The sequence below is a fragment of the Monomorium pharaonis genome, chromosome 1 (genome assembly GCF_013373865.1).
Source record: "Monomorium pharaonis isolate MP-MQ-018 chromosome 1, ASM1337386v2, whole genome shotgun sequence".
Classification (NCBI taxonomy): domain Eukaryota; kingdom Metazoa; phylum Arthropoda; class Insecta; order Hymenoptera; family Formicidae; genus Monomorium; species Monomorium pharaonis.
In genome coordinates, this window is record NC_050467.1 from 34,934,976 (window position 1) to 34,945,063 (window position 10,088).

General features: G+C 30.2%; 1 protein-coding gene across 1 annotated transcript; it reads left to right on the top strand.

The window, feature by feature from the left end:
- Positions 1–4,068: 4,068 nt before the first annotated feature.
- LOC105839153 (V-type proton ATPase subunit d) lies at positions 4,069–8,994 on the top strand. Its single transcript, XM_036285624.1, has 6 exons — positions 4,069–4,288; positions 4,655–5,005; positions 7,227–7,384; positions 7,469–7,645; positions 8,187–8,264; positions 8,399–8,994. The coding sequence occupies exons 1-6, from the start codon at positions 4,168–4,170 to the stop codon at positions 8,558–8,560; spliced, it is 1,047 nt and encodes a 348-aa protein (XP_036141517.1). The 5' UTR covers positions 4,069–4,167; the 3' UTR covers positions 8,561–8,994.
- The last annotated feature ends 1,094 nt before the right edge of the window (positions 8,995–10,088 follow it).

A 10,088-nucleotide genomic window follows, 5' to 3' on the forward strand; every position in this document is an offset into this window, starting at 1 on the left:
CTACAATTACTGCAAACAAAAAATATACAAAATCTAAATTCATCATGTGCTGAACAAAAACAGAATAATAAATGTACATATAATACTATTCAATTTTTCTTAGAATTATGATCTATATAGTTAACCATCTAATTAATCATTTGAACGCTTCAAAGATTAGTGCTAAATAGATCGCAATTTCCATCAAATTATTAAGGTTATGGAAAAAGATAAATTTAACAATGAAATTAATAAGTAAATAAATTAATGCTATTTATTTTTAATATGTTTTGCAAAATTTAATTGCTTTTATAAAAAATAATATAGTCGCGTCAGTTTACATATAGGTACATGTAGACAATAACAAGTACCCATATCGATGAGTCAAATTGGCGTAGCAGGTAGAGTACAAGGTCCCGGGTTCAAACCTAGCAGCGGCAAGTAAGAATAAAATAAAAAATAACATAATTTAAATTTAATTAATTAATAAAAATTTATCCTAAATGTAGTATGTGCTGTTGATAAAAATAATTTCAAAAAAATGAAATTTTAATTTTATTTTATTTTTCTTTGTAACTGTTGTGTAACGGTTAGATAACATGTAATTATAACATGTTATATTGCTGAGTCGGAAATTGTAACTTACATGTAAGTTACGTGTAATTTCAGAGTAACGTAACCTGTTATATTCGGTTACATTACTGTTACACTGCTGCTATATTACTGTGTTCACTGGGATTATTATTAGTTTCACATTAGTGAAATATTTATGCATAATATTTATACATAAAGATATATGATTTTTTAAAATAACACCATGCAACTTATCATTAACAGTTGTTACAAGAAAGTTTCTTGTTCTTTCTGAGTGTATCGTCGAAATATAGTGACCCTCGAGAGTGCAGAGATTGAATTACCTTATAATTTCTGACACATATTCCTTTAACCTATACTGCTCAACACAGAACACTCTCCCTTCTTCCTCGCTCAGCGTGGGTACGCAATGGCGGATAAACCATGTGACTCAAGTGACCAATCAAAATTATGTTTGCCATTGGCGAATCTTTTGGTTTGTTCGCGTCGCCATGCTCCGACTAAAGACCTATAATCAAAGATTCGCCAATGGCGAACACAATTTTGATTGGTCACTTGAGTCACATGGTTTATCCGCCATTGCGTACCCACGCTGGGCGAGGAAGAGGCAGTGATGAGATGCGGGCCGGGTTTTTCGCGCATGCGTGGCGAGAACAGTAACAGTAACGTACCTAATAAGAGAAGAAAGATGTACCATTAATCGCCTGTATACAATGGGGCAATTTTTTTGAATATAAACAAGTACTATATATGTACAAATATATTTATATATCTATATATCCCAGATAGCACAAAATATTATCATAAATATTTATAAATATTTTACAAATTTATTTTCAAAAAATATTTTTTGAAAATTATATAATTATTTTTAAACCATTTAGAAATAATACCAAAATTATTATAAACAATATATAGAATATATTTTTAAAATGTACTGAAAAATATGTATATGAACTTGAAATATTTTTATATTTTTTAATAATAATGATATAAATATTTATTTTAAATATTTTCCTAAATGTTTATCATAATTTTTTTTATACCTGACAAATTTGGACATAAAAATATGTACAAAATATTTATCATTAATATTTTTCCTTTTTATAAATATTTTATAAATATTTTATAAATATTTTGTGCTATCTGGGATATCTAAATAAATATATCTGTACCTTTCTAATTTCTTCCTGCAACAATCCCGCTAAAATTTTTGCCAAGATTTTTGCGCCCATAATCTAGGCACATTATACATCACTGCTTTATTGCTATTCTCAATGCGCATGCGCGAAAAACCCGGCCCGCATCTCATCACTGGGAAGAGGGGAGAGTGCTCTGTGTTGAGCAGTATAGATTAAAGAAATATGTGTCAGAAATTATAAGGTAATTCAATCTCTGCATTTTAGGGTCACTATATTTTGACGATACACTCAGGAAGAACAAGAAAAATTAAATTTGCATCTGTTATATGGCTGCGTACAACTTGGAGCAGGCTCGCATTGTTTACTATCTCCACTACTCCAGACCCCAGCCCCAGATCCCAGCCCCCGGCCCCAGCCCCCATCCAGTCACCGTATGGGTACAAGATGGTGGATAGCATCGACATATAGAATGGACTGAGCATTGCGATAGGCAAGCGCGCGCCTGCTTTAGAGTGAGAGGTACTACACCTGAGGCCTATGTTTGTCTCTCTTGCAAGCTTCTGATTTGTTATTTCGTCCTCCTCCGTGAATGGAGGGGGACAAAATAACAAATCAGAAGCTTGCAAAAGAGACAAACATAGGCCTCAGGTGTAGTACCTCTCACTCTAAAGCAGGCGCGCGCTAACCTATCGCAATGCTCAGTCCATTCTAGATGTCGATGGTGGATAGCAGTCATGGTGGGGGGCCATTGGCGCATCTTTGATTATAGGGCTTTAGCTCCGACATGCTCCTACTCACTCCAACGCATTCTAATAGGTTGGCGTCATCGGAATCAACGTATTGGAGTGCGTTGGGGTGAATAGGAGCATGTTGAGGCATGTGACGCGAACAGACCTTTTGGGTCCGTTCGCGTCACATGCCTCAACATGCTCCTATTCACCCCAACGCACTCCAATACGTTGATTCCGATGACGCCAACCTATTAGAATGCGTTGGAGTGAGTAGAAGCATGTCGGAGTATGGCGACGCGAACAAACCATTTGATTATAGGTCTTTACTGAGGCCTATGTTTGTCTCTTTTTTTGCAGGGCCGTCCAAATAAAATTGCGGACCATGCGCATCTTTCTATGAAATGTGCATAGTCAATATATTTTTTTACAATTTATTTAACTGCAGGTTACGTATATAATACAATTATATACAGCTTTAAAACAATATGTTATAAATACATGTTACAATAATGTCCTATAAAAAATACTATTAATGTACTTATTTATGCATTTGTATATTCTTTTTATTTTTATCGTATGTAATTTTGCACACAAAACTTAAACCTTAAAACCATTGTGTTTAGCTTTTAAAGGTAAAGACAAACGTGTATCGTTATACCAAAGCGAGCAGATGAAGATGGAGTATTAAATTTAATACTACACGCTACTACCAGAATTCTGGGGCTCAATTCTTGAATTCATTCGCAAGAAAACGTATGCGCAAATACCCGCTCTAACAGAAAAGTTGCAAGTTTATTGGTTGAAAGCCATACGATAGCCAATAAATTTTCAACTTTTCTGTAAGAACAGAATTTGCGAATACGTTTCTCTTGCGAATGAATTCAAGAATCGGGGCCCTGGAGGGGGACGAAATAACAAATCAGAAGCTTGCAAGAGAGACAAACATAGGCCTCAGATGTAATACCTCTCACTCTAAAGCAGGCGCGCGCTTGCCCATCGCAATGCTTAGTCCATTCTATATGTCGATGGGGCTTACCCGTTTTAGGTTCTTTTCCTCTAGAATTAGCTAATCACAGTTATTCCCTTCTTCAAAAGAATGGTTGTGATTGGTCTTATGACGTCATTAATTGCTTCCGGAGCGATTAACCCAAGCCGATCGGAAAAGCCAATAATTTATATGTCCCTAATATGTCTTACTGTGACTGAAAGGATTAATTTAATTTTTCTCATAAAAATAATTAGTAATTAACTTTAAATTTAAAAAATAATAATAAATAGTTATATAATAATAATAATAAATAATAAATAGTTAGTTTAGACAATATCAACAAAAATTGGAATGGATTTTTATTTTAAAAATTACTTTCATAATATCTCAGACAAATAACGTATTTATTGGAGTGGAACAATACAGCATTTAAAAATCGCGCTCATCTTTAAAATCGAAATGTATCGATAAAGCCTCGTCTACGAGGCTACAGAGTGCGATAGAACTCGCAAGCAGCCAGTTGCGACTTGCGACAGCCAATGAGCGCCTAGTTTCTAGTTAAAGCTCGACAATCATTGGCTGTAGACGAGGCTTAATAAATAGCACGTGAGAACTCGCGACAAGCTTCTGCTCGCTCGGTCATATGATTTTGTGGAAAAGGGCGAGTCTCGAGTCACAAGTTTGACAGATCGGTTTCTTGCACGTACGTATTCAAGTAAATTTTCATCGCGAGATGAAGGGATGTATATTTAACATCGACGGTGGTTATCTGGAAGGATTGTGTCGCGGTTTTAAATGCGGCATACTTCAGCAAAGCGATTATTTAAACTTGGTTCAATGCGAAACACTCGAAGGTAAGCACTTATTCGATTCACTTGATTGTTCGACAAGCGTAATTTTCTCATGTTTAAAAAAATATATTTAATTAAAAGAAGAAAAAGATATTTTACATGTTTGTAATGTGTTATTTTTTACTTTTTTGAAGAAATATATAGCTTTAAAAGATTTTAAGGGAAAATCTTTAACGCTGAAAAATTTAGCCCAAATTGTCTTAAAAATATCTGAAACACGATTTTGTGCGAGATATCTTCAAGATGTTTAAAAGCAGTGGCCCAATTTTATATCTTTTTGTTATATAGGCGAATTGACTTGATCATTATTCTATATAAATTATAAAGTTATTTTTTCTCACTTAAATTAATTAATAATTATTTATTTAGATTTGAAACTACATTTGGCTGGTACAGACTATGGTAGCTTTTTGGCTAATGAACCATCCCCACTTTCTGTTAGTGTAATTGATGACAAATTGAGGGAAAAACTAGTCGTGGAGTTCCAACATATGCGCAATCATTCTGTTGAACCTCTATCTCAGTTTCTGGATTTCATCACTTACAGTTACATGATTGACAATATCATTTTGTTAATTACTGGCACCTTGCATCAACGACCTATCTCAGAACTGATTCCTAAGTGTCATCCACTTGGTAGTTTTGAGCAAATGGAAGCAATTCATGTTGCCGCCACACCTGCCGAGTTATACAATGCTGTACTGGTAGATACACCTCTAGGTATGATTCCAATTGGAAGGATAATAAGAGAATATAGACTGATATGTGAAAACACAACTAAGAACATGCTTTATATGGTCACAGGTGGATCTTTGTGCTAATATTTATTTATGTGGTTTTATATACTTCCAAGTTAACTGGATTGTGTGACAAATAAAGGACCCTACTTTTCTTATGGGAAAGTACTTTTGGTCGAATTGGCTGTAAATATAGTATGGGATAGTTTATGATGTTCTGATCAAAAGTTCTAATGCAAGATCCTAAAATCAGCCACTTTTGAGATATCAGTGGTCGATTATGAAGCTTTATAATATTTAAGTAACCTCAGGTATTTATGTGAGCACAGTATAACATGAAGGTAAAATCAGGAACTGATCAAGCTACTGAAGGCAAGATCGAGAGAGCATTCAGACATTGAAGATATACCTGAGATTACTTAAATATTATAAAGCTTCACAATCGGCCTTTGACCACTAATATCTCAGAAATAGTTGATTTTAGGATCTTGCATCCATTGGAACTTTTGATCAGGACACTATAAACTATCACACACTACATTTACAGCCAATTCAACCAAAAGTACTTTCCCATAAGAAAATTACGGGGTCCTTTTTGGCTCTTCAAAACGCAGTTATAAGATGAACAAGAGTAGTAATATCATGATATTAAATTGATAATCATCTGTTTCCCTTATTTTCCCAAATGTTATATTTTGCAAAAAATTTTACAGAGATTAGGAGAACCAGACACTCATTAACATCATTATTATTAAATTGACTAGCATAATTTAATATGATATCATTATTTTTGTTTATCTTATAACTGTGTCTTAAAGACTGAAAAATTTATTTGGCACACAATTCAGTGAAGGGTATAAAATCGCACAATCTAATTATCAGTACTTAAAGATTCAATTATGAAGTACATTCTTTATTGAAAGAATTAAAGGAAATTAAAGGAAAAAAATCAAAAAATAAATTTTCAAGAAGTAAAATTTCTAATCCTCACACTATTTATATATGTAAATATGATAATTTTTTTAATACATATAACAAAATTCAACACAAAATGACTTTTTTTACACTAAAATGAGATTTCCTAGTTTGGATACTGAATATGAATTTGAATTTCTAAATTGATCATTCTGTTGTAATTTTAAGAAATTTATAATTAAAGTTGTTAAAAAAAGATATTTTTACATGCTTTTTAGTAAATAGCATGTGACGTAACGAGAAACTTTATTGCAAACAAAATTTAAATATTCTGTTAGGATTTTCAGTCCTGTAAAGAAATTTTTTTGTTTTGACTATGATTAATAAGATATTCATGGTTAAATAAATATCTTATTATATATAAAGTATGTGTGTGAAATATTTTTATATGACCTTTTGTAAAAATTTAAACAGTTTAATTTTCATCGGTTATATTATATTACTTATATTATATTACTATTTTGAATTTATTAATTTGACCATTTTTTAGATTTATATTTCGCTTCATTCTATACATGAATTTTTACAAAAATTCGAGTATTTTTTTAATTTTTGAAATCCAAATTGAATATGTTTTAAATTTTAACATGATGTATATTCAGTGATCAGTATTCCTCAAGTTTAAAAAAATATATAAGCTATTTGTTAAATCATCATTCACTTTTTTCACAATAGATCCCATATATTTAACCATCGATGTCTTATTAATTATATATAGCTTGCACAAAGTTTCTTTTGAAAATACTAATAATGATTATTAATTAAAATTAATAAATAACTTCATTTTGATTAAAACATACATGTTAAATACATTTAACATTAGGATAACAAATTTAAAAAAACATTAATTCATCTCGATTGTAATAGTTACGTTATTGTAGAAATTAAAAATTATACATTTCGTTAAAAAATATTAATTTTATTAGTTTAAATCATAATTGTTAGATATTATATTAGTATTATATATTATTAAATAAATTTAATATAAGAAAAACTTGCCATAATTTTAAGTTTTCCATATTGTTTATTAGATAATGTAATTTTAAAATCTAACGTTTTACTTAAACATTATTTTAAAAAGTAATAAAAAAGGGGAACGAATTATTAACGATATTGATAACGCATTACTTTTTAAAATTAGTAACAAGTAACAGTAACAAGTTATTCTTTACAAAAATAATAACTTTTTAAAAATAATGCTCCTAACATTGCGTAATATTTTCTTACAGCACCCTTCTTCGTGGATTGCATTTCCGAGCAAGATTTGGATGAGATGAATATCGAGATAATAAGAAATACGCTTTACAAGGCTTATCTAGAAGCGTTTTATAAATTTTGCAAAGATCTTGGTGGCACAACTGCAGATACCATGTGTGAAATACTTGCCGTAAGATATTATGTTTCATTAAAGAGGATATTATGTTGTGATATTATAATGTTATTACGTTATTACATTTTTTTGTATTTACAGTTTGAAGCAGATAGAAGAGCGATCATTATAACCATCAATTCATTTGGCACCGAGTTGGGTAAAGATGATCGTGCAAAATTATATCCACGCTGTGGACGTTTGAATCCAGACGGACTGGCCGCCTTAGCGAGAGCCGATGACTATGAACAAGTGAAAGCTGTAGCGGAATATTACGCCGTGAGTGAAATGAAATATATAATAGTACATACAATTAGAGTTATACTTAATTATAAAAACAAACTATTTGAATAGAAATTGAATCAAATCAGATTTGATTTCTATTTAAAAAATTTTGAATCTAAAAGGTTTAAATACGAATAGTTTATTGTTGATCGTATAAAATCATATTTAACATTACTTTATAATTAATATCATTTTTCTTATACACAAAAATATGTTTATTATGTATATATTAAAATTTAACCTAACAGTGATGTTGATAATTTATAAAAATTATAATATAAAAGTATTTTTAATAATTCGATTTGATTTAAGTAAAATTTTAATTTAGTTTGATTCGGATTTAAATAAAGTAAATTAAAATTCGAATTAATTTGATGTCAAAAAACTTTGATTCATACATTTCTAGTTATTTATTGCAAAAACATTAGTATTATATAAATTTTCTTTTTTATTTTGTTTATTTTTTAGTGTCCTACGCTTTCTATTATCTGATATATATTTCTATTGCAATCACAATTTATCAATATTTAAACAGGAATACAGCGCCTTATTTGAAGGAGCAGGTAACAATCCTGGTGATAAGACCTTGGAAGACAAGTTCTTTGAACACGAGGTAAGTACATTTGTTATCATATAAGAAAAAAATAATTGTAACATGCAAATGTGAAAACTTATATATTATATTATGTATATTACAACAATATAATTTAAATATCTATATTAAATACCATTTTTTAATATACACAGGTTCGTTTAAACGTTCATGCTTTCCTTCAACAATTCCATTTTGGAGTATTTTATAGCTACTTGAAATTGAAGGAGCAAGAATGTCGTAATATTGTATGGATCGCGGAATGCGTTGCTCAAAAGCATCGTGCAAAAATAGATAATTATATCCCTATATTTTAAACTATGTAACTGCATAAATTAAAATAATATCAATCACTTACATTTACTTTTCCAATGGTAATCTATTTTTCTTTCGCGTAGTGCAAAATACGCGGTAATAGTCAATTGTTACCAGAAAAGCGCTTAAAAATTATATGTGGAGCGATATTATTACGAAAAAATTAATCTTAGAAAATGAAATAAATATATGTTACAAGTAGTTATCTGTCGAATATTGATAAGTAAAATGCATGCTTTAGGAATTATGATTTAAATCGTTATGAAATTTCAAGTAAAATAGCATAATTTATGTGTGTACATAATGTATCTTACTATCTTCAATGTAAATTAATAACTTTAATGTAAATCATTTTCATATATTATTGTAATTATTAACACAAAGATGTATCATAAAAAATAAAAATATACTGCATTCCATGGTATGATTAATATAATCAATAGTCTTTCTGTAATTTTATTTACAAGAGTATTGTATAATAACAACTTAAAATCCAATAAAAATGTCAAACATAAAAATGAAATTACCTGTATCTATCGACAGATTAGGGCTGCGTTCCGATATTCACTGCCAGTACTGAAAATCTATAGTTTACGTCACATACATTGTAGAATTTCAGTACTAGTAGTGAATGTCGGAACGCAGCCTAGATTGCTAATTGCAGTGGAAGAAGAAGCAAGTTGATGTCACTTTCATGTCTCTAATAAAAAGATGAAACGCTCTGATTGATTGCTGTAATCACGAAGAGACTGAACGTGACATTATCTTACCTATCTCTCACTTTACATGTTTTGCTTCCTCTTCCACTGCAATCGTCAATTCTACATGTCAATGCCCTATATTATCTATAGTTCATATGAATCGCGTGCTAACATTTTTCTCAGGTTTGAAACAATCACTAGCCAGATGTTAATGTTTAGAAACATCTCAATGAAGGTAGGATCTTATATATACATATATGAGCTAGAGATAGTAAAAATTATACAAAAAACATTATTAATCGGCATCAAGATTCACTGCAGACCAATAATTTCATTTTTGATCTCGTCAACTAAATATAAGTATATATCATGTGTTATAATTTTCTATTTTTTTAAGATTAAAAGAATATTTTGGCTTAGATGTTCATTTTTGTCCTTTAAATTTTTTAAATAAATGTAAATAATTCAAGATGAAATAGGCCAATAATGGTTAAAGTGGATTTTAATGCTTTTGTAATTTATACATTTTTTACCTCATTTGAATCACGCGTCATTACTTTCAGACTTTAAACGCAGCCATTTAAAATAAAACCAGAACAGTACTATCACATTAAATTGATTATCAATTTAATACTGAACTTGCACAACAAATGCTTTATAATATATCTTGGGGTGGGAAAATATATCATGCTGGTTAGCATCAGGATTATTAAATTAATAATCAATATTATAAAACTGACAAAAAACTTAAGAGGATGCTAAACTGCTCGTCAAACTTGATCGAGGTCGATAATGTAGAGTCATTTGGGCACGTTATTAATAAAATTTT